General features: G+C 39.5%; 1 protein-coding gene across 2 annotated transcripts; it reads right to left on the bottom strand.

Moving 5' to 3' along the window:
* Positions 1–26,043, bottom strand: si:dkey-121a11.3 (uncharacterized protein KIAA1614). Of its 2 annotated transcripts, none has more exons than XM_051694230.1 (10): positions 25,854–26,043; positions 18,495–19,487; positions 17,339–17,408; positions 16,552–16,692; positions 12,716–13,965; positions 10,949–11,096; positions 9,217–9,463; positions 8,269–8,390; positions 1,755–1,927; positions 1–1,346 (listed from the first exon to the last, which is right to left on the bottom strand). In XM_051694230.1, the coding sequence occupies exons 2-10, from the start codon at positions 19,453–19,455 to the stop codon at positions 1,153–1,155; spliced, it is 3,306 nt and encodes a 1,101-aa protein (XP_051550190.1). In that variant the 5' UTR covers positions 19,456–19,487; positions 25,854–26,043; the 3' UTR covers positions 1–1,152. The 2 variants fall into 2 exon arrangements, with proteins under 2 accessions (XP_051550190.1, XP_051550189.1); XM_051694229.1 differs by lacking the exon at positions 25,854–26,043 and adding an exon at positions 22,557–22,920.

Genomic DNA, 26,043 nt, shown 5'->3' with positions numbered 1-26,043 from the left:
CAAAAGCCAGTTGTTTTATTTTATAGGAACACATATAAATAAATGTAACAAAACACATTAGGTTGGTAGCTTTTCGTGTTGCATGTACTGTAATACTGATATCCTTAAGGATAGCAAACTAATGGTGTTGGATTGCACTGCAGAGGCGTTACAATATGCTGGCTCATAGAGAAATCTCGAATCAATGTACTAAAGAGCATCTGGAGTTCATGATCAATGCGATTGCAGCGCGAGTACTGGAGAAGAGAGTATATAAACCATTTTGCATTGAGCACAATATAGTTCTGCGTATTTGTCAGCAGCATGGAGAACATTTTGTTCTAAGCAGTCTGAATGCAAAAGCAACCGAGGCTTTGAATGAAATGGAAAAGCAAAATGTTTAAAAAGATTATGAATAAATGAAGAAAAAACAAATATTGATCTTTCACTGGTCTTTTTGGCATACACATTTAAGCCTAGAGGCATGGACATTGTCCTTAATTACAATAATACTTTATTATCTTTTCATAATAAATGTATCTTCAGTACTTGAATTACACTTGTCCGTCATAAATTTTACTGTACCACAGTAATATAATATTCAGTTGTCGTAATATAAAGTCATAGTACCATTTTGGTAGGAAAAAATGAGAGCCAATGAATGTAGTTAAATAGGGCCTTTTTTGAGGTACCATAGAAAATACACTGTATATTTGTCATAATAATGGAGGCTTAAAGGAATTTTCTGGGTTCAATACAGGTTAAGTTCAATCGACGGCATTTGTCGACACTTCTTTTTTTAATAAATGAGGTATGAGTCAAATTTTTTTGTTGTGGTAATCAACATTATGCCATAAATGCTGTCGATTTAGCTTAACTCGATTTAGCTTTAATGCATTATTGCGAAGTGCTGTAAAGGAATAGCGTAAAGGAAAGTCACACCATTATTGCTTAACTGAGCACTAAACTATGTTCTCCTGACCTTCTTCTTAACTCAAAAGAGCAGCAAAACGTAACACTGCCAGTTATACAAACCTCATCCCTGACCTCACATCTGATGGTCTTGACAGTTATCAGTTAGATATCAATTAGATATAAACCAAACAGAACATTGTCAAGTCAGTTCAAACTCAGTAGTACAGGTCGCTCTCGCAAAGTTTGCGGTCTTTGTAGTTAGCGCTGGAGTCGTTGGTGGCGGAGTACACGGATAGAAGCAGTGCTGTTTTGAGTCATTAAACGGGTCACCAGGTCCATACTGAGTCCTGCAACCTTCTCGCCGTTCACCTCCAGAATCTCGTCCCCAACTCCAAGTAAACCCGTGTAGAGCTTTTCAGTATTGCTGTCGCCCATTTCTTCAACATACACCCCTACAGACAGAGCAGTTACGTTAAAGAAGTAAATAACGCAGTAACTAAACATTTTGTCAAAATTGAGTTATGACCAGAATCAGGTCTCTTAAGCCTAATCTATACAATGGAAGCCAAACTTTTTTCTCCTGAATGAACCTAAGCGAACAAATCCTGCGTTTATATACCATGCACGCAGTCGTTTCTAAAAGTAGTTTGTTGAGGAAAGAATGTCACGTCCACGCCACACCTGTAATTAGTGTTAACCAATCATCAACGCTCTGACTAGTGGAATCTCATAGGTCAAGAATATCAGGGATGTTTGTGAATGTGAGAAATATCACCAAATGAACAACTGTTTAAATCCCTGAGATACAGGGTTATCTAGGAGTCCCCATTTTTGGACTCGTACCATTTGCGGCCTCTTACCTGAGTCTGGCCTGCCTTTGCCTCGTGAGATGAGAAAGCCGAAGGGGCCGTTGGGAGGTCTGGAGAGCTCCAGCAAGATGGTCCCATCTGGGAAAGCCTGAGCTACACGTCCCACCGGGCGCACTGCACTTGGCCGCCCCACATCCTCCACACTCAAGGCACGCTGGAGACTCCTAAACACACACACACAGACAGATTAAATTATCTATCTATCTATCTATCTATCTATCTATCTATCTATCTATCTGTCTGTCTGTCTGTCTGTCTGTCTGTCTTTTCTTTCTATCTAATCTCTCTTTCTTTTCTATCTGTCTGTCTGTCTATTTTATCTCTCTATCTAATCTCTCTTTTCTATCTATCTGTCGGTCTATCTATCTATCTATCTATCTATCTATCTATTTATCTAATCTCTTTTCTATCTGTCTGTCTGTGTGTCTCTATCTATCTATCTATCTATCTGTCTGTCTGTCTGTCTGTCTGTCTGTCTGTCTATCCTTTATATGTAATCTCTCTTTTCTATCTATCTGTCTATCTATCTATCTATCTATCTATCTCTCGAATCTCTTTCTTTTCTGTCTGTCTGTCTGTCTGTCTGTCTGTCCTTTCTATCTAATCTCTCTTTTCTATCTATCTATCTATCTATCTATCTATCTATCTATCCTTTTTATTTAATCTCTTCTTTTCTATCTATCTATCTGTCTGTCTGTCTGTGTAATCTCTTTCTTTTCTGTCTGTCTGTCTGTCTATCCTTTCTTTCTATCTAATCTCTTTTCTATCTATCTATCTATCCTTTCTTTTTATTTAATTTCTTCTTTTCTATCTGTCTGTCTGTCTATCTTATCTGTCTGTCTATGTAATCTATCTATCTATCTATCTAGCCTTTCTTTTTATTTAATCTCTTCTTTTCTATCTATCTATCCTTTCTTTTTATTTAATCTCTTCTTTTCTATCTCTCTGTCTATCTTTTCTTTCTAATCTCTCTTTTCTATCTATCTATCTGTCTGTCTGTCTATCTAATCTCTTTCTTTTCTATCTGTCTGTCTGTCTGTCTATCTTTTCTATCTATCTATCTATCTAATCTCTCTTTTCTATCTATCTATCTGCCTGCCAGTCTATCTATCTATCTAATCTCTCTTTCTTTTCTATCTGTCTGCCTGTGTGTCTGTCTGTCTGTCTGTCTGTCTATCTAATCTCTCTTTCTATCTATCTATCTATCTATCTATCTATCAATTCAATTCAAAATGGCTTTATTGGTATGACTGTGAATAATACAATATTGTCAAAGCAGAGGTTGTATGTAAAAAATAAATACAAATAAAACATTAATCAACATGTTTACATACTGTATACACACATTATATTCACACACATACATGTACTGAGGATCACTGTGGTGAACAATTGGGTGACAAAATGGGGTAATATACATAAAACATATTCACCTACTGTCTCTCAGGATGTGGTAAGTTAAAATGTATTTTGCAGCCAGTGCTGCGTGTCCCTCTCCAAGTATTTTTTTGATTTTTTCTTGTTCTGTCATGGTTGTAAAGTTGTTTATGCTGTTTGTAAATGTATCCATATAAATGTCCCTTGTTTCTTTAAATTTTGGACAGTGAAGGAGAAAGTGCACCTCTGTCTCGACCTAACCTGTCGTACAGTGAGCACACACTCTTTCTTCTCTGGGTAACCGTGTTTTTCTGTGTCTGCCTCTCTCGATGTCTAGACTGTGCTCACTGAGCCTGTACTTGGTAAGGGGATTCTGCTGGAGGAATGTAGATGGCACAGAGATATGTGTCAGTGGTAGAAATTCCAATTTCATTGTTTAGTTTTAACCAACAGTGGAATTTTCCAAGTGTAATAGTAGAAATGTGTTTGGCCAGATCCTCCCTGTACCACACCAAAATCCCTGCTGAGACTCATCCGCGATGGACTGTACTTAATTTAAGTGAAGGCACAATTACTTCATAGTAGCCAGAGGGACAGTGGGTAAGCACATCCTGTCAACACCAGGTTTCAGTGAGAATGATAATGTCGACATCTTTGATATTTAAAAAAATTCTGGGTCTGTGCTTTTAAAGCCAAATGTCAAAGAATGAAGACCCTGAATGTTCCAACAACCTATAAGTAATGAACGCATTGATATTTTTAAAGATAAACGTATTTGGTAAGACACAGAGAAACATGTAAAATATATTGTACATGTAAACATATGCATTGCAAACAATTTACATTAGTGAATTATTATTACTTTTTTCTTCCTTTTTTTTAAATTGTGCAGTGTGAGTGTGTGAATAGTGTTCTTATCTCTGTAATAACTGGTTGCACAGTGTTTGTAGCATCTCTTTAATGTGCCCCAGCTCACTGGTTGCCATGAATGTAGGTGTGGCAGGGGGCCGGGCCACAGCTTCAGCATAGCCCTGTGCTCTCTGCTGTGGGGTCTCTCCTGGTTTTGGGCAGTTTTTTGTTTCTTTTTCCTTGTGGGGGGTTGATGGCCAGCAGGTGGATGTGGAGCAGATATGTGTGGGTTACAGGTGTGTAAGGAGCCTAAGGCAGGTGTGTTGGGGGGACTGGATGACGTAAGATGCTTGTCCAGCTGTTGTCTTTCCTCACCGGGGTCAAAGGAGCATATCTGGGCATGTAGGGGTGGATGGGCCGGTAGTGTCCTGGTGTCTTTGGAAAGGGGCTCAGTGATGTTGGATTGCGGCCCAGGGCAGCATCCTTTAGGTTCTTTGCAAAAACGTGCACTCCGTCTTTGTGTAAGTGAAGTCCATCATAGAGATGGTGGAGGCCTATGTGGAGGTGGTGGGCCAGGTGCATGTTGGGGAGTGTAGAACATCCTCGTGAGATTTCAGCATTGATGCTGTTGATGATATGAGGTGGTGTGCCGTGCCTCAGTAGAAGTGTGGAGATCACAATACGGGTTTCTGGGAACTTTTTGTTGGTGATTTCTGCAACTTTCTTCACAGCATCGGCAGTACTGTTGCACAGTGAGTGAAAGCCATTAGTCCCAGTGTGAATAATCACACATGAGGGGTTTCCTGAGAAGTCTCTAAAGAGCTGGTGGGCGTGGCCTGTTGTGCTGCATCGTTTCGCTGTAACTTTGTGATGTGGGAAGAGCTTCTGTGAGTCCATGAACTTCCCATTAGAGTCCATCAGAAGGAAAACATCTGGACCAGGGTCTGATGAGTGAGGAGGCTGGAGTGATGAGGCCTGTGTTTTCACAGGTGTCTGTGTGTTAGATGCAGACTGTGTGTCTGTGTATGTGTCATTTGTTGGGGTTGCAGGCATTGTAGAGCTGCAGTGAGGTGTACTGTCTCTGGTATTCTCCTGTAGAGCTCTTAGCTCTTGAAACTTTCTGGAGAGGTTTTTTTCTTTACTCTCTGTGTCTTCCTTTAATTTGGCAATCTGTACATAGAGAGCATGATTTTCTTCTTTCAGTTCTTTTAGAGCTGCTGTGAGTTCATCTTTGAGCTACTGAATACAGATGTTTGTGTTGTTTGTGTCTGACAGTCTGTATTGAGTGTGTTCTCTGAACTCAAGAAAGTCCAGTTCCAGCAAGGCCAGACTGTCTCTCAGCTGACACTCAGACGGTGAGGGTGGGGTGGGGGGTTTTCTAGACTCTCCTCCTCAGAGTCGGAGCAGTTTGCAGGGGTCTTGTCTCTCTCCTTTTCTACTCTGGCTTTCAGCATAGGAAAGATTTCCTCAAATGAGTTCAGGCTTGCCTCATTGCTTTGCAGAAGGATGGTGCCTTTAGTGTTGTAAGTTATGGTGAGAACGGGGTTGTCTGTGTCCAGCATTTCATCTTCACACACAGTTAATCTCCCACCTCTGCCAATTCTTTCTTTAAAAACATGCTTAAATTAATCTCAGATGGCTGATTTCCATGCAGTTATCAGTGCAGTATAAAAAAAAAAAATTGATTATTTTTTATTCTTTTTCCATTCAGTTAAATGTAGTCGGCATAAAGAATATCAGGATTGTCTCTCAGGGTTTTCTCTTTGTGTTTTTTCCTTGCCTGCACACTTTTACACTTCTATGGATAGATCACCTCCCTGCACTCTGATTGGCCTTTGGTCATCATGGTGATCAATCTGGGAACTATGCCAGAACTGCCAAAACTGCAGTTAACTTTAGCTTTTAGCTTTAGCTTGCAATGATGAAATATTGATGGGTATAAATCACATTTACAGTTTTGTTGCCATTGTATGCCAGTTAAAGCTCACCTGTCTGTTTAGAATTTGGAGATCACTGTTGTAGGATGATTATTTTTTTTCTCCCCTTTTCTTCCCAATTTGGAATGCCCAATTCCCAATGTGCTCTAGGTCCTCGTGGTGGCGTAGTGACTCGCCTCAATCCGGGTGGTGGAGGACGAGTCTCAGTTGCCTCCGCATCTGAGACCGTCAGTCTTCACATCTTATCACGTGGCTTGTTGAGCGTGTTACCGTGGAGACATAGCGTGTGGAGGCCCACGCTATTCTCCACGGCATCCATGCACAACTCACCACGTGCCCCACCAAGAGCGAGAACCACACATTATAGCGACCACGAGGAGGTTACCCCATGTGACTCTACCCTCCCTAGTGACCGGGCCAATTTGGTTGCTTAGGAGACCTGGCTGGAGTCACTCAACATGCCTTGGATTCGAACTCGCGACTCCAGGGGTGGTAGTTAGGATGATTTTTTTTTAACTGTAGACCATTTAATTATTCCTTTAGTGTTTTGGAGGGAAAATGCAGGTAGCACATGTAGTGATGGTCCAGTAGCCAGATGCTAATCCAGAGGTTTTTATCTTCTTTAGTCTTTTTTATCTTAAATATATTTTTCTAAGCAAAAATCTGTCTTCAAATTGTTCCTCTATTGTTTTTTTCTTATTTGCTGTTATAATTTTACTCTCTGTCTCACTTTTTTGGTTTAATCTTTGATAATTATATAGAGTTCTTAGAATGGCTGCTCTTTCTTTTTCTCTCCCTCCCTCAGGGACTCTGACAATACGGACGTTTTTCCGCCAGCTACGGTTCTCTGTGTCCTCCAACTTCTCCCAGACATGCTCCAAATCTACCTTGGTCGCTAGCGGATTAGCAGATAATTCCCTCTTCGATGAGTCCAGGTAATCGATTCGTTTTACTGTATCCACATCAGAGAACTTCAGCTCTATGGCAGTGATTGATCAAGGTATCACAGGAAGATCCTCCATGTTAGCAACGAACTTCGTCAGCATTGCCGAAATGTTCAGCATCTCTCGCCGCATTTCCCGCACCTCTCCGACTAAGTCGACTCCCAGGCTTGCGGCCTGCTCGGGGGCATCAGCTTGAGCACGTAAGTGTCTTTTAGTGTCTCCAGAGCCCGAGGATTTTGAATTCTTTGACATATTGTCCTCCTAGTTCAGTTATGGGGAGTGTGCAAATGACAGTTTTTTTTTTTTTTTTTTAAAACAACAGCAATGCTCAGATGTATCATTGTGTTGGCTCCTTGTGTATCAGCTTGTCTTTCTATCTTCCTTTCTCTCTTTCCGTCTCACTCTCTAAGATCCGAGCGAGCAGCCAATTATAGCATCTCTCTGTAACAGCTCTCTGCTTTCTTACTGGTTCTCGAGGATGATGATGTAAGCTGTAGTCTTGCTCCAGTCACCAGGGCTGGAATTTCCTATCTGCCTATCTCTCTTTCTCTCTTAAATACACACACACATTAGCACACTCATAAACACGACACTGTACATGCTCAGATGTGCCATCAAGTCATGATAGCAGTGACAAACACACTATCTGGCACTGTGAACAACCCAAACACATATAATCTTAAGGACAGGGTCTGGTAATATGCACAAGAGGCTAAATTTAGCAACAGCTTGTAAACTGGTAATCATTCCCTGCATTCCATTTCTTTCTTTGGCAAACCCACATACCTCTATTTTTATCCTCCGCCTACCTCTCTCTCTCTTTCACTCTAGTTTCAGTTGCTGCTGCTGACCTAGTCAATGGAAAATACTTATCCCGTTGCACAACACGACAGCTGTCTGAACATTGCAGGAACACATTGCATGCTCCATAGAACTTGCCATGCTTTAAATAGCCTTCATTCATACTGCTCGAAGGTTAAAAAGGGTTAATAGGCAGATTTATTAGGATCAAGTGAAGTTATTTTCAGAAGTATGAAATAATACAGAGAATTACAGTAGCAGTACTGTACTACAGGGATGGTATCACATAGTAATACTTTATTTGCTATTTGTACATGTTAACATGGTACTATTTAGTTACCATATTCATATACCATGATATTTACATAGTAGCCTACTCAAAGGTATGTCAAAGAATACTATAGTTTTACTACCGTATGTAAAACACTGTATCTAATCTAATCTAATCTAATATAATCTAATATAATATAATATAATGTGGCTCCTTTTTAAAACATTGTATTATGAATCAGAAATCTCTAAATGAACATTTGTCATTGTTTGGGTTGTTCTATGATAATACAGTATTAGTTTGTATTTTGTATTTAAATGCTGTACCTGGACAGTACAGGACTGCAGGGCTGTTCTCCTGGTGTGTACGCAGATGAACGGTCTTTCTTTCTGGGGATTTGAAGGTTTTGAGCCGACGATGATCTCCTCAGTTGGAGAAATGGAGACCCCTAGTGGTGAGAAATGATATAATCAGAGCCCCTTCCTAGCCAAATTAATTACACATTAGTCCTGCTATTGCACACTGCAACCAAACAAATGTATAAACAAAACGATAACGAAGATAGTTTATGTAATATATTTTAAGAGTCATTATTTTATCCCTTCAAAATGTTGATCTACTCAATAAAACATAGTTAGCCCTATTAATAAACACAGTTCCAATTTAAATATTTTGTAATGCAGTAGTTCCCATATGTGGTGCGCATGAAAATATTTATAAGGGCAGAAAATGTGCCTAGTTATAATTTTAGCCGTTTGGCATAGGCTGCCTGATGTAATTCATTGTTTTACTGACATAAAAACATTTACTTTGCAGGCATTACAGATAGTATCAGCTGTTCAAACACCACATAATCGTATCTCGCTATTAAATGCACGTGTATGACCGTGACGTCAAATAACGTCGCCATTTTAATAATTGGCGCGAACTTCCAGTTAATTTGTACAGTAGCCATCACTTACAAAATTGGACAGTGTGATGAGGAAAGGTAAGCAACAATATGCTCTCATTTAAAACTCTAATATGTCTACATATGTTTTGGAATCACAAAGTTTACAATTTGAATCTAGTGAGATAATCTGAAAAGTTTGGGAATGACTGTTCAAATATTAAAATAGAATGTCTGTGAAAGTAAGATTGTAAAATTTGACTTTGATGTCTGTATCTACTCACATCATCTGAACTGAAACTAATTAATATCTTAAAAAATCTATTAAAGTTTTTGAGACTTGAGAGACTTAACAAATAGGTGACATAATAATAGTGATGCTAACCAGACGGATAGTCTGCAGTGAGGGAGCTTTCTTCAGCTGGTGGTGGTGTTTGTGTGTGGGGTTGGGGGATGTTGAGGGTGAGATTGGGATTGGGTTTGAGTTGGGTTTGGGGTGAAGGCTGAGCTGATCCATACTGCTGGATCGTCCCTTCCCGAGCAGACCAGTACTGTTCAGTCCCATGGCGGAGAAGAACCGCCTTAGGGAGAGTTTTGGTCGTCCCTCTCGCTGCTCTGCGTCTGTCCTCAGTCTGAAAAACAGGACAGTAAGCTTTTATTAAGTCATAATTACGTTCACCTATTTCATTGTACTTTTTGCTCTTTAGGTTGGCAGATTGACTACATTTGTTGTTGACATACTGCAATGAAATTAATTCTTAATGGTTTGAATAAGGGAAACATCACATTGACCAAAATACATTTTTCCATTCAATAAACCACAATTTTGATAATGTAACATGAATATCAATCTTTTCATACAATAAGTTTAATATGCTCTGTTTATAACACAAAACACACCAGTGCTTTTGTAAATGAGTGCTATTGTGCATAAATCAAATTCAGTGCATAATCTAACATCAGTAGACACTTTTCCACAATTGGGCCAGAGCTATCAACTGGCCAGCCAGGGCCAATAGCCTCAGACCTCAAGCCACATCTGGCCAATAACTCTGCAGCGTTGCCCAAAAACCCGCCCTTAATACGCCACTGCGGTGCCAACATCATGCACCCCACCCATTTCTCAAGCAAGAGGAAAGCTCAAGCTGAGGGATCATTTTATCTAGTTATCTAGAATATCGAGTTTATATCAAATGTAAACAGCAAGATAAGTTACTGTCGACAACTCACCAACTGTAACTGATGGTGTCCCATGTGGTCTCTCCACTAACAGTGGGACGATGTCCCAGCACACCGTCTATGAAAGTTCACCGAACCATGGAAATTAATTTCTTTGGGCACCGCTTTGTCCACCGTATGTTTTAACGGATTTGTACTGTGCCCGCATTTTTTTTTAATTAATTTTTTTCCAGAACCTGTACTGTTGTGCGCTGGATACACAAACTGGGAAGTTCAGTGAAACTCCGCCTTTGAACCCGCCTCAATCCTCGGTTGGCCTTGTTTGGCCCAAGGGTAATTGGCAGGCCAAAGGCCATTGGCCGTTGGCTAGAGAAAGCCCCGAGAAGGCACAATGAAGCCCCGGAAGTGACAGTGGGAATGCAACTGGCCCTGGCATGCACTAGCATGTCCTCATTTATCCCAATAGTGGAAATGTGGCTACTGAGTCTTTTTATTGCCATATGGTTTGAATTAAAGAAGCAAATCACTTTGACTGTCCATGTTTTTTTCTTTTTTGCCCTTTCAGCTGAAATGAATAAACTATAATTTAAATATAATGAATAAACTATAAAATAAGCTGTATTCAGTAATAATGTTGGCATAATTGTGGTTCTTAACCACTAGGGTGCAGCATGGTGATAGACAAACATGGCAAAGGGAAGTCTGGCTCCTGACCTACTTTGAGCCTTAAGTGCCAGAGCAATCTGTATGATTGTGAGGCACGGAAATTAAATTGGGATTGAACAACTTTGCAAAGGATCTGGTTTGTTAAAGTCAAAACCGAAAAAGGGGATTACAGAGAGGGAGGTTGCACTGGGCAAGGGTCGGTTTTACCAGCGGTTTCTGTGAACTAGATCATTCATCTGTTCCTGCCTCTATTTCTTTCCCTCTGTACTCACTGTGGAAAGTTTGGGCTGTTCTCCCTTTGATGCACTGGTCTGATTGGCCCTCTGATGTGCCCATCATTCAGACAAGTTTGGGTTGTATCAGCACTGCTGGATATTGCATCAGATCCCAGCTGTCCTGTAGCCTGATGCTGTTCCATGTCTGAGTAGAAACAGAAAATGTAGCTGTGCATACCAAAGGATGATGGATGGAACAAAATGGTTTCCTTCTCATAATGTACAACAAATCCACATTAACAATGGGTTTTAATTTCATATAATAGTATTATTATTATTATGTGTCAATTGTGGAAATTCATAAGTCAAAATATGTGGGAACCCTGAATATATCATTGTGAAGCATCTGGTATAACTGAAACATACTTGTCAAAGTGGCCTCACATAAGATGGAAAAATTGCTGAAGGTGGAGGGAGCGAGAAAGACAGGGAGAGAGTAGTTGCTGATTGCACTAGTGACTGGCCCACTGTGGGATTACTCCACTAGGACAGTATGGATCTGCTGATCTGGAAAATCCCACAGCAGCAGGAACACAGTGAAGAGGAAACACATATGTGAACTCCCAAAGGTGACACCTTGCTGACTAAAGCCGTGCGCACAGGTCTACCATGAATTTCAGTTTGGCTCCAGGAAAAGCTAATTAATCTTTAGATTATATTGTGCTAGCATGTATTTATAATCTATCAGTCACTATAATAAATATTAGCTTCGTCCTTTGCGGCATCAAGGTATGTATTATGTGGTGGTAACAAACTCTGTAGCTTACTCAAGGGGTCGATAGATTTAATTTCAAAAGTCTGTGACATTAAAATGGATGTCTTCTTATTCAGGTAAGTTGCTATAACTATACAGAATACTGACTTAAATATACTTGCTCAGCAATATTCTCTTTAAACTGCTGCTCTGCCATGACATGGCTTGAAAGAGAAAACTCATTAGAAGCAGACCGTTTACCCTAATGTCTGCTATAGCATCCCTTGCGGCAATGTTGAGACTGCAATGTGCATGTTATTCAGCTTGTACTGTGTTTTGAATTGGTCTGATACATTCTGGAATGCAATAACGTACAAACTCAAGCTTGTGTAGCTAGAAAACCCTTTGTTCACATACTTGTGTAGAGTATGTTTTGGCCTTAACAACAGAAAAGCAAACAAAGGGAAAGATGTGGTAATGTCTAAAAAAAGATAATTTGAGACAGAGTAGCTTAATTTTAGAGCTATTATCTTAAAGGTTGCTGGTTTGAGTCCTACAAGGTGTGATGCATGAGTTATCATCATTGTGACCTTGAGCAAAGCAATTTACCCTGGTCATGTTTCGATGGTAAAACTTGTTCTTAATAAGTCTTGTGAAATTCGCATTTGCTACTATCTAGGTTAGGGTTACACCCTGTCTACACCAGGCACAGACGTTCTAAACCATTTATTTGTGTTGTTGGTAGTAGTAGCGCCAGTGCGTGCAGCGCGAAATGGAACGAGACACCCTTTTACTGTCGGCACAGTGTGACACACCGTTAACAGGTGCTTCCAGTGTAGACAGCATCATTGATTATAATAAGTTCTGTTGCTTTTTACATGACAGGACACTTGTGTTTGGAGTAGACAAGGTGTTAGGGTTCCAGTAGGACTCCAAATAAATAGATGGTAAAGTTAACATCTAGACATGACCCTTAACCAGTTGTTATTGTAGGGGGATTGTCTCTTTAGTAAGTGTAAAAATGTTGTTACTTAATTTTATAAGCAATTAGGCCAATAAAATGAACAAACCTGCTGTTTGAGACCTTTCATCCCCCTGAATGTGTATGTTTCGAGCATACATAACTGGGCTCATTCTAGATAAGGGCCCAGGGGTTGCCATCATAGATTTGTTCTCCCAGTAACCCAACTCAGCGGAAGGCTGTTCCTGCGAACAACTCTCTGCAGTACCCGTAGCCTCTGAGGAGTCCTGATGTACAACATGGTACTCTGGTGAGGACATTAGCGTGACCGTTCGCTGACCACTGGAACGGTTCTTGGAGCTGGATTTCAGAGCTGATTTTTTTGGCTGGAGAGGTGGAGGAGGCTGGGGAAGGCAGGAACTGAGTGTCTCTCCTTTGGGAGGCAAGGGAGGGGCCACAGGGCCTTTGCTGCTGGATGCGGGGCTGCATGTGCCCGTTATCCTCATCGGTCCAGGTGGATCTGTGGCATAGGGGTTGAGTGGCAGTGTTGCTCTTCCGTTTGATAGACACATCTGAGTTCCGTTGGGTGTGAGTTTGTTGCAATCTGGAGATGTTGGAGCTCTGACGCCATTGACATACAAGGGTTCCTGCTTGCTTTCTAGTTTCCTGACCTTCTTTTTCAGCTTCTGGAACGTTCCTCTTCCACTCGCATTATCTGAATTGATCACAGGGCTGCAATGTGTTCCATCGCTCTGGACAATGACAGGACTCGCTGTCCCAATATAAGTCTCCTTAATCTGTTCAATGCGGACAAGGCGATTGGGAAGCGTGGGAGCCACCCAGCATGGTATTTTCTTACCTTCAACATCACTGTTTGCTTGCGGTAAAGACAGAGAGCTAGAGTTCAAACTAGGCCCGTGGGCCTCATTGAGGAAAGTCCCACAAGAGTTGCACTGTCTGCTTGCTGTCTCTGGTACCAGACCTTTGTAGTGGCCATTGCCATTTGCTAAACTCTTCTTGGCTTTTGCCTTCCAGAATTTCGAATCATTTGAGCTATGTCCTGTCTCTGTATGTCCACTGATGTACGAGGACAATGTGGGTTTAGACACCAACAGGCCTTGTGCTCTTTCTCCAGCCCTGCGTCGCTGACGTAGTCGTTCCAGGTAGCGCACTTCAGCGTCCTTCTCTGATTCGTCTTCGAATCTCACACGCGTGGGGGATTGACCACGTCTATGCCGGGTTGGGCCCACAGAGTCGCCACTAGATGAGTCGCTGAGGTTTCCCGAGACTACCGCCACGCCTTCCTTCCCCGCAAAAGGAGCCTGGTGTAAGGGAGCACCAACCCAGGAGAGCAACTCCCTGTACACACATACATAAATAAGAAATTAGTTACATTCTTGTGCACTTGGATACAAAGAATACACAAAGAAACAGATGCATGCCAAAGTGGCTGCAATCTATCTCTCAGCTTGGGCAAATGCTTGTGGAATTCATCTCTCTGCTTTTGCTTCTCCATATGTGGCCTTAACATTCCTGACATTCTTTTTTTTTTTACTCATTTAAAGAAGGTCATTCTAAGTACCCAAGGCATTTCAATATAATCAACTCTGTTACGAGACAAAAACCTTTGTGCCACGTAAAAAAGCAAATGCGGAAACAAAGCTAGCCTCTTTTAAAATTTCATCTTTGGTAAAGCGCAGAACACTAATCTACAGGCAGCCTATATGCAAATGAAAATATTGCTGTGTAGTAGGAATTATTTGGCCCATTAAGCTTTGTGCACTGTTTTGTGAAACCTATGGGACTTTATAGAGCGGGGGCTTAGCAGTGGGTGTGTGTTAAACAATCAATCCCGTGAGACACAGTTATATTTTAAGTTTACAATGAGCAAGCTGACAGCAGTGTACCCAACATCACTGAGCTGTTTCTCTGTAAGGGAAAAGTGGAGAGGGAAATGGGGAGAGGGGAAAGTAACAGCTGGCAGACATGACAGGTGTAGTGGAGCAAGAACGCAAACTAGTTTCATCAGAGCCCCTATTTAAATCATGAGCTGGCATTTAGGGCATTTTAATCTCTCTGTTGCCTATTAAATAATGTTTTTATTCAAACCAAAATGTGGATGTGCAAATATAATTTGAATTTATTTATAATAATAAAAGAAAACATTTTTTGGGGGGGGGGGGGGGGTTGTTTATCCTTTCATTTGGTTTGGTTTTTCATTATTTATTTATTTTTACTTTTTAACTTTTTATTTATTTATTTATTGTTTTTTTTTTTATGGAATTGCTTTTTGAAAAAAATGCTAATTTGTGGGCAAACAAAACTAATAGCATCTACACAAATCCATGAATATTATTTTTCTCTGTGCGTGTCATGTTCTGTTGGGACATTTAAAATTGCCCTAATCTGTTCCGGATGCTGTCATGCAATGCACGCCGCTTGTCTTCATACCAAACAAGGAGACAGGCGTTTGGGGCTGCTCGCCCAACTGTCTTTGTGTGAAAGTGCTGAGGTAGAGAACAGAGTGCTGGATGGGGAAGTGGGCTTTAGAGGCACCAGCCATGTGTACATGTTGTATATTTCAAGTTGTCTTATTTAACACGTGACAGGCAGAAATGGAGCATAGAAGATGATCTTGGAAATACGGAGGACATCTGCTTGCTTAGTTTATTAGTTTTAAATTCAGACTGCTGTTATCTTTTTGATTACAGATGTAGCTAATACTGCTGTTTCACTGTTAACACTGATTGGATGAAAAATGAAATTACATTTTTTCCAGCTTATGGGTGTTGTTGAGTCACTACGAAATGTGAATTATTTTGCATCTATATAAAAACACATTATACCAACAATATTCCCCAAATGTTGTCCCAACTAGCCTAAATGAGTTGAACAATTTCATTTTTATATTGAATAATGTTGCTGATTTGCAAGTTCCTGGCATGCATTTCAACATGAATAAATTATGTGGTTAGTGTTATAGGCTTATTTTTTGCTGTTTGTTGACTATTTATACTGTTATTGTTGCTTTTTGTTGCCACTGTTAGTTAATTGTGAGGTGATGTTAAGAGCTCATTTTTAAACTTAATGAGGTTTGTTGATTGTTACCTTTGAGTTTTGTATGTTAAGGGTTGAGGTCTATTGTGTGTCTATATCAAACAATTGTACATACTGTCTTGTCTTTCATGCCTTTCTTCAGAGGCAAAGTTTTCAGTTAACTTCATGTAAAATTAATTGAAAACCGTATATAAGATTTTAATGGTGACAAAATGAAAGTTTGAGAATTGATAGTTAGCAGAACAAAAAATTGGTAATTCTCAACAAGAATTTTTGCATTTAGTAAACAGACAAATTTGAATTGACATAATTAACAATGTTACGGAGGACAGTTATTAAGACAGTTGTTGAGACAACTCAAAAATCGTACTGCATCTGTTTTATGGTGAAATAGAAACAAAGATCAACAACAAAGATCCTTCACCTTAAAGGGATAGTTCACCCAGTAATGAAAATACTTACGCCCTGTATCTGTGCTTCTAGAAGTATCGGCTTCACACAATTACACAGAAAATACAACCTTAAAAAGTATCTTTATAATGCAGTGTTTTGTCCACAACACCACTTGTGTGAGAGAAAGCAGCACCTGTTGCTTCTAAAAGGGTACCAAAAAATTTAACGATCATTTCCCTTTCCCCTTTATCAGCTGCCCCTCTCCACCCCAAGCAAAAGACAATTCAGTCCAGCACCACATAATACAGTTCAAGACTTATATTCCCCATCCAAGCTTTCAAGTGTGAGCAATCAAGGGTTTCCTTGTTTTGATCTGAAGAAAGACGTATGTAGACACCCTCCCTTCCCATGATGCATAAGCCTCTAAACCTCAACCCCCCCACCTCAAACCCCAACAAGCCAAAGAGGAGAGAGAAAAAGACAACAAAAACTTACGGGTTGTCCCTCTGGACGGGTAGGATGGTGTGGTCGGCTTTGAGAGGGTTGGACCGGGCCTTCATACGCGCTCTCTCCAGCAGTCGTTTGGCCTGCTCGTGGCGAGGGCTCAGCGGAAGGTTGTCGCCCAACACAAAGGCCCTGTGGGCCGGCCAGAGAGAGAGACAGACAGAAAGATACACGTCAGCTCCTGTGCAGAGTGGGGGGGATTAAGTGGAGCAGGCCGTCACCACTAATTAGGCTGACGGAGGTTGAGTGTGTGCTTGTGGTTTGTACCTTATTATGATGCACTAAATGGGCTTATGTCTGTTTACATGATCAAATTTTTTTTTAAATATTACTAGTCTTTCAGTAAATAGCTATAAAAATATAAGGTAACCTTTAAAAATGAAATATTTAAAAAATAAAAATTGTGGCAATATATTAGTTTAAAGACAGCCAAGCTATTTCCTTTGTTATACAACTCTTTGTTGGAGTTATATTTGAAGGAGGGGCAGGAAAAGTCAATGATATGATCTTGGTTCTCTGCTTATGAAAAGCATCAGCAACTGTTTTCTCCAGAGCTCAAATTTCTTCTTATGTGCTGTCAGCACTGCATTTGGCATTTTAACATGTGGTGCTGTATTTTTTAAGAGTAATGAGAGAACGCTACTTTTGAGAGTCATAGAAAGTTTAAAGAATAAAAAAGGAAAGCACTGATCACCAATTAGTGCTATGAGAAGTTTAGTGCTAAACCTACATAGTATGTGAATGACAGTAATGTGAGAGCATCAATCTGGGTGCCCACCTTTGGCTGTGTTCACTACCTTGGAGGGATATCCCAGAATCCCAATCAATGTCATTCAGGCCACAGATACCTGTGGAAACGGATAGAAATGACAAATTACATGGGTTCTGAGCCCCCTAATTAAGACATAAACCTGTCCAAAGGTAGGCAAAACAAAATGGGGGTCTCAAAAAGTATATACAGAACAGTAAATTGTTACATTTTACATATGTAATGTTTCAAGAAAATAAGAGTGTGTATTTTCACCTGACACAAAATAGACACTCGTGAACAGAAGTTGCATTTGCCGGAGGAGTTAAAGATAGCAAAATCAGGTTAACATCAGTATCGGACTGTACTTAGACAAAATAATAGTATTTTCATTATTTATTACTCTATAATAGGTTTACATATCAGAAATAAATCACCAAAAAACGAATACTCTAATACTCTCCTCAAATACCAGCATAGATTTTTGAATGCAAGTTACAAAGTGACCATTAAATTCATATAATTACAATGTTGTCGAAAAATAAGATGGCAGCACAATTCGGTTCTCTATGCCCTCCACTATGCCACAATTCCCCTACTGTACTAGCCCTACAGCCAAAAGCCAATTGTTTATCTCGCTTGTCCTTACAAGGTCATCTTGTTTCTTTCAACATCTGGTGCTGCAAAAGTGAAAGTAAAAAAAAAGAAAGAGAACAAACATTGCATCTGTTTTTTTCTCTCTACACTTTTATCTGAGTTCTTTTTAATCTATGTAATTCTTATTCTTATCCTTCTGTCCTCTCATATCTGGATTATCCAGCTCTTGTGTCTATACAGTATGACCTCTGCTTCATTAGGGATGTCATGTACGTCCATTGCATGTAATCCTTATGAGTAATATGGAAACGTGTTAGAGGAGACAATGCCATCTCATCAGGCATGTGCTAATGGCATTTTACACCTGTCTGATAACCTCGGATTAATGCTGTAACACTTTTGTACCTTGCGTTACATCAGATAAACAGATTACATCTGAGCCTCTGGAAAACACAGCGATGGTTGAAGACTTCCGTCTAGCGCATGTTTACATAGGAAAACAATTTTTAAAAAGCACAGAAGGATAAAAAAAAGTGTTTGCTGTAAACAGTCCCTTACTTGGCAAAATCTTGGTTTCCAATCTCTTTACCTCTTCGTCCAATGTGCGTTGGGTCATCTATCCGTTGTTCCGAGTTCGGCATCTGACCACCCTCGTCGTCTTTGTTCTGGGATTTTTGCAGCATCTGTTTGAGAAGGCTGCGGTTCATCTCAACCCTCTCAGCCAAGGACAATGAGCTTCCACTACTGCACACACTTTCCAAGCTGTCGGCCCGCCAAAGTCCACTTTGCAGCATGGCTAGTCCTACCTCACTTTGATTGTACTTGCGTAGGTGGCTCTCCAGGCTGTCAGACCTTTGCAGCTCCCTTGGAAACTGGTAGCCCAGTTTGGAGCCAGTGGACCAAGGTGGTCCGTCTTTCACCATAGTATCATCCCCATTTGGAAGCGGCATCTCTGGCCTTACGGATCTCCAGTAGCACTTAGGTGGCATCCATGATTTATCGGATGGGGAAGCCTCATCTTGCGTACTACATACATCATTTGAAAGGTTTTCCAAGCTTGCTCCTTCTCCAAGGCCACGGGGAATTGCCAGCATGGCTGCAGAAGAGATGGTATCATAGTCTACAAGATCTCCTCTCTCTTTAAGATCTACCTGAGGCTCAGGATCTCCTGATAGGAACATCAGAGGCTTGTGAGGTTCTGTATCCTCATCGCTGCTGCTGGAGCCCCAAGCATCAGTGAGAGCGTATTCCAACATGAAGGTCCCCGGAAATACCCTCTTGTCCTGGCTCTTTTTTCCGGGTTCTTTCCAGACAACTTTGCGCTCAGAAAGAGCCTTCACCTTGGATTGGATTGGTGATACTGCAGAGCATTGGGCTTGCTGATTATGAGGCAGTGAGGGGGAGGAAGGGGAGCCAAGTTCTGGGCTGGTGCTGGAAGGATGCCCATCTTCTGGCAGCTGGAGTTCCAGTCTCTCCTCATGGTGGGCAATAGTGTTTTTGGAGGCAGCAGGCAGGGCTTCAGCATCCTCAGATATGACTATGCCCTCCATCGTTAAATCAGAGAGTCAGTGGAGCATGGTGTCTGAGGAGCGAATGAAGGAAACAAGAGCAAGAAAGTCAATGTTTTCATGTTTTCAAGTGAGCATTCTTTATTAAATAAAAGCCCTTTACCAGTTCCTTCAATATTCCCTCAAATACATTCAGTCCTAAACTAAATGTTTTTAATTTAAGTTTATATAATATAAAACAATAACAGTTCAACCAGGTTCCCTGTCAACCAGGTCTCCCCTCCTGTGTGGATCTCAGTGGAGTTCATGGAAAAAAAAGGCTAAAAGATTGAATAAATAATGAATTGTCTTTAATCACCAGTCTTTATACACTCACTGAGCACTTTATTAGGAACACCTGTACACCACTTATCCATATGATTATCTAATCACCCAATCATGTGGCAGCAATGCAATGCATAAAATAATACAGATATAGGTCAGGAGCTTCAGTTAATGTTCACATCAATCATCAGAATGGGGAAAAAAATTTGAACTCAGTGAATTTAACTGTGGCATGATTGTTGTTGTCAGATGGGCTGATTTGAGTATTTCTGTAACTGCTGATCTCCTGGGATTTTCAAGAACAACCGTCTCTAGAGTTTACTCAGAATGGTGCCAAAAACAAAAAACATCCAGTGAGTGGCAGTTATGCGTTCGGAAATGCTTTGTTGATGAGAGAGGTCAACGGAGAATGGCCAGACTGGTTCGAGCTGTCAGAAAGGCTACGGTAACTCAGATAACCACTCTGTACAATTGTAGTGAGGAGAATAGCATCTCAGAATGCACAACACGTCGAACCTTGAGGCGAGTAGGCTACAACAGCAGTAGACAATGTCGGGCACTTTATTAGGACCACAGTGTTTCTAATAAAGTGCTCAGTGAGTGTGTATACATGTTAAATACTTAATTACTGCCTTTGATGCTGGCCAAACTCCAGTTTTAAATCTGACCAAAATCTGAAAGAAACATACCCGCAGTACAAAGAATTTAGTGCAAGCATTTGCATTTTTAAGTGACATTTTGCATGAATGAAGGGAAAACCGAATAATTATGTGCAAACAGGCCTTAATTCATCAATATCTGTTACTGCATGATACGTTTAGCATTTTAAACGGTCTCTTTGAGGCTCCATTAGTGGCCACAAAGGGTTTAAATGCCTTTAGACCAGTGGAAAGTTGGGCCAGCAGCCCACATTCTTCAACCAACTGTAGTAATTAATTTCTGTTGACAGTTTTGTTTCTTTCAGTATTTCCAAACAACTTTGGTCAGGGCTTGTTTAAATGTTGACCACAGCATCTAAAATATGTCTTTAAAGTCACAAAAAACAAAAACAAAAAAGATAATATGTCATCATAGCATTGGAATGTAAAACAACTTTAGATTCATTGTTTTTCCAAGCCTGAGGGAGAATAAGAATGAATATTTTGGTATATCACATACAAATTTTCTGTGTGATCCACTCTGGTGCTGAACAAATATTTTCGCTGTGACCAGTTACCAGTTCTTCATGCTAACCTGTTCTGAGAATAATGCAAGTCTTGTCGACACATTATCCTAATTTTAGTGTCCAGTTTAACAGCACTGAACTGCTTTTAAAACCTCTAACCATCATCAAACACAATACACTGTCATCAAACTAACATCTGAACCCTCTAAACAGCCCTTGACAGATTTGAATTAATAAACTGAAGGTGTTCAGTGTTTGGAACATGCACTTGACGTTTGACAGCCATTAAATGTGACCACTGGAACAAAGAATGGAAAAGCAAACATTAAAAGGCAAGTATTCTCTGAGGTAAGTTCACAAATGACTGAGTTTTCTGGGAGATTAATTTGATTTAATTGGACTCTTAATTAGGACTCCCTACCAGTACTCTATTCTTTTTCTCCAGTTACAAATCAAAACTTAACTTTTTTTAGGGTTTAGGTAAGGGGTTAGACTTTATGTTTAGGTTTGGGATAGGGGTTAAACTTAGAAAAAAATCATCATAACATTGTTTGTTGGTTTGTTTATTTTTCTCTATGGGAGTAAAAGTAGTGAATTTTTGCAAGCCAGCTATGATTTCACCACCTTGTACTTTTATTATGGCTTTTCATGACAGAGTTGGTTATTGTGTTTTAATACACATAAACAGGGTAAGAAAGAAGAAGAGAGAGAGAGACTCTTCTCTTCAAAGTAATTTACAAGAATGTTGTTCCAGGACCATCAAACTTTTTTAAACATCAACATGCCATTTCAGAGATTATTTTAAGAGAGATTAAGAGATTCATTCTTTGCCAGTTGCCAGTGACTATACTTCATAGTTCATACAGTACATAATCCTTCACAAATATGAACAAAATGTTGAAGCTGCTAGTTACAACAAAATCTAAGTGTTCAATGACCAGAGATGTCAAGAAACTGACACACGGCTATGTAATATACAAAAGTACAGAGAGAGGAAATGAACAGTTCTGGAAAACCAGCTAAATGAGAGGACAAATATACAGTCTCAAGGCACAGAATGACTCCCATTCCATATCATAAAAAATTCAAATACTTCATAATAGTGCTTCTGAAATAAGAAAAGTATTTTTTATCTGCTGACGACTGGGAAACTTCAAGGAAATGGGACTATATCAAAGGAATGAATAAGTAAACAACATACATTATATGAGACATTCTCCATGTTGACTATCAGCATATTACACAGACCTCAAATCAAAATTGTTTCAACCAGGTTTCTGTAAAAAACAAAATGGCACATTTAATTTGATCACATTGGCTTCTGTTTATAAGCCTGCTGGTGCTGACCCCCAATGCACATGGGGGTCACTGTGTTAGACCAGGAATGAAAACAATCATCCGTGCGGGAAATAGGGGTCTCACATGGGACCACTTCTCTCATCTGACATTTATTTAACACTTGGGATAACAGAAGCACAGGTCAACAAAAACTAAAAAAAAATCTCAAAAGCACATACCATTCAACCCGAATGCAATGACTCAGACACAGGTGGCCCTGAAAGCTAGACAAAGAACTTTGATTTTGTGACTACACAAGACTTGGAGAACACATTGAGTGATAGAAAAACTAATTAATCTTCTTCTAGCATCTTACCTCATGTCCTGAGGTCTGAGTCCCATAACAGCCATTTGTATCCAATAAAAACTAATTTTATCGTATTAGCTACAAGGCGTCAGCAAAACACAGGCCACCAGTCCAATCCCATCTTGGACTAGTTTCTGCTTTGCTTTCAGTTCTGATCTTCTCAAATCTTCGCCCATTTCTCTCTCTCTTGCGCCAGCTGTTTTGGGGCAGCGCAAGTGTGTGGAAAAAGTCTGCTCAGCACACTCCCACTTCTTAAGGATGCAAACTTGGCCTCTAAGCAGTTGACTCGTCGTCTACAGGCACGAACAATCATTCACTACCCACCACTCCAAACACTCCTCTCGTGTTACATGCCAAGGGACTAACTGTAAAACTGGACTACATGTCTAAAGATCCCTGGGTTACTATAGAGACAGCCATGACCACCTTAGATACAGATTGACCTGTAGAAAGTTTCTATTGGTGGAGCCACCACAGTAGCTCTGCCCCTGGTGGGAGGAGTGTAATCCTACCCTTGAATTTGGGAGGAAAGGAGATTCTTAAATGCTGTGGAGAGGAAGTTTGTGAATCTCCAGGCACATATTCCAGCTGCCAAGGAATTTCCTTTGTTGATTGTGAATGTGGACCGTCTATATATTTAATGACCTAGATGTCTCTGTGACCTTTAAATTAAGAGAATACTATCTAAAACAAATCTTAATATGGCATCTGGTTTGATTGTTTAAACCCATTACTAGTCACTTAAACTCATACTTACAAACTTATACTTGATCATTTTTCTTGCAGTAAGGACAAAAATCCCTAATCTGAGGCCAGTTTTGAAGCAAAGCCAGATGTAATAGTGAAAGTTGGCCTGGGTCTTAAACTCATACACAGTTGGGTCCAAGGATGCATAAACTGCTGGACAAAAAAATGAAAAGACCTTCTTATTTGTGCATTCCACTGAAACTGACACAGACCCAGCCATACCTAACCTTGTTCCAGTTAAAGCGGCAAGTAGCCCAGAAATCTGAGCAAAAAAAAAAAACACTTGCTACAACCGACTTTTGAAAATAAAAATAAAAACTTGCTCTAAGCGAAATTGATTATCTGAGTTTTTAGTCTTCCTATAACATTCACACGCTACTTTTAGAGAGCCTGAAGGTTTTCCAGGACCAGTTGATGACGTATGAACACCAACTTATTACATGCAGTAAACCTAACTTAATGCAATAACTGATTTATTGCCATTGTCAGATATTATTTTTATTTTCAATGCAAAACTGTACTGTAGCACCTTAAAGTACACCCACATGGCAACCTTTATGCCTATCAAATATAAATATTTCTTTCAAAATAATACATTTCAACATGATTTAATATAATTATGATTACAAAATACAAAAAGCTATTTTTGCTTTTAACTTTTATCGTTTTGTTCTATAGTTGACTGCTTTTTTCTGGCTTGTTAGTTATTAACAGCATGGCTTACAAATAATTACGCTTTTTATTACAAGCTTACATTAAATAATAAAATGTATAAATTATTTTGCAATATAATACTGTATATTTCTGCATAGAAAATACAAAACGTTTTTTGCTTTTGATTTAGTTAGGGTTTTGTCTTTTGGTTTGAGTGCTTTTTTTGTGGACTATTAGATAATAATTCCATGACTTCAAAATAATGGAGCTTTTCATTACTAGCTTAAATTTCATAATACATATACTGTGTATATATATATACATATATATATACATATATATGTATGTATGTATATATATATATATATATATATATATATATATGTATATGTATATGTACACTGCCATTCAAAAGTTTGGGGTCACTTGACTGAAATGTTTCTCATGATCTTAAAAACCTTTTGATCTGAAGGCGTATGCTTAAATGTTTGAAATTAGTTTTGTAGACAAAAATATAACTAAAATTTTATTCAAAAACAAAAAACAAAACAAAAAAACATTCTTGAAATTGATGACTTGGACCAAATAATAAAGAAAAGCAGCCAATAAGTGCCCAACATAGATGGGAACTCCTTCAATACTGTTCAAAAAGCATCCCAGGGTGATACCTCAAGAAGCTGGTTGAGAAAATGCCAAGAGTACATTTCTGCAAATTCTATGCATAGAGTGGCTACTTTGAAGATGCTAAAATATAACATAGAATTTTTTCCTATAGTAACACACAATTCCTATAGTTCTATTTCTGTTCTTCCATAGTTTTGATGACTTTACTATTATCCTTAAATATGAAAAATAATAATAATAAAGAAAGAGTAAGTGACCCTAAAATTTTGACCAGTAGTGTGTGTGTGTGTGTGTGTGTGTGTGTATATATAGAGAGAGAGAGAGAGAGAGAGAGAGAGAGAGAGAGAGATACACACACTCATTGAGCACTTTATTAGGAACACCTGTACACCTACTTATTCATGCGATTATCTAATCAGCCAATTGTGTGGCAGCAGTGCAATACATACAGTCATGCAGGTACAGGTCAAGAGCTTCAGTTAATGTTCACATCAACCATAAGAATGGGAAAAAAATGTGATCTCAGTGATTTGGACCGTGGCATGATTGTTGGTACCAGAAGGGCTGGTTTGAGTATTTCTGTAACTGCTGACCTCCTGGGATTTTCACACACAATAGTCTCTAGAGTTTACTCAGAATGGTGCCAAAAACAAAAAACATCCAGTGAGCGGCAGTTCTGTGAAAAGAAACGCCTTGTTGATGAGAGAGGTCAATGGAGAATGGCCAGACTGGTTCGAGCTGACAGAAAGGCTACAGTAACTCAGATAACCACTCTGTACAATTGTAGTGAGCAAAATAGCATCTAAGAATGCACAATACGTTGAACCTCATGGCGGATGGGCTACAACAGCAGAAGACCACATCAGGAACGTTATTAGGACCATGGTGTTCTTAATAAAGTGCTAAGTAAGTGTATATTTATGCATAGAAAATACAAAAAAGCTAATTTTGATTTTGTTATGGTTTTGACAATTAGTCCACTGATTATTTTTGGATAATGTGCTTATAACTACATGGCTTCATATTAATGAAACTTTTTATATAAGCTTACATTTGCTAATACAACTTTATCAGACTCTCATATATGCAGGTCTCCAAAACACTCCATAAAGGCAACATTTGGTTACTAGTAAGGTGTTACTTGCATTTATCCATTAAATTGTATAAAAAAGACAAATCTTACTCTGCTCTGAAACCATTAACAAAGCATTCATTTTAAGTAACAGCACAAGCACCAATGCAATGACCCTCTAAACACTATAAAATTTCAATGGCACTTACCTGTCAGACACTGGTGCCATATTCACAGTTGGCTATCAAAGGATCCAGAAAAGATCTCCAAAAGAGCAAATACATTCACTGTACTTCCCCAGAGCAATATATCCCTCTCTAGCTGGAGTTTGCAGGGAGAACTCTGATTTAACAGACCAACTAGGAGTTCACAAATTCTCCACACACACGATTCCAATGG

This window comes from Myxocyprinus asiaticus, chromosome 49 (assembly GCF_019703515.2).
Source record: "Myxocyprinus asiaticus isolate MX2 ecotype Aquarium Trade chromosome 49, UBuf_Myxa_2, whole genome shotgun sequence".
NCBI lineage: Eukaryota > Metazoa > Chordata > Actinopteri > Cypriniformes > Catostomidae > Myxocyprinus > Myxocyprinus asiaticus.
The sequence above is the reverse complement of the archived record's forward strand: the minus strand, read 5'-3'. Positions and strand labels throughout refer to the sequence as shown.

Excerpts from the sequence above, each read along its gene's own strand:
- si:dkey-121a11.3 (XM_051694230.1), bottom strand. The coding sequence starts at position 19,455 with ATGGAGGGCATAGTCATATCTGAGGATGCTGAAGCCCTGCCTGCTGCC. Across the intron at positions 8,391-9,216 it reads CACTGCAGACTATCCGTCTG|GGGTCTCCATTTCTCCAACT; the intron begins GTTAGCATCACT and ends TCTCACCACTAG. Across the intron at positions 1,347-1,754 it reads CAAAGGCAGGCCAGACTCAG|GGGTGTATGTTGAAGAAATG; the intron begins GTAAGAGGCCGC and ends CTCTGTCTGTAG.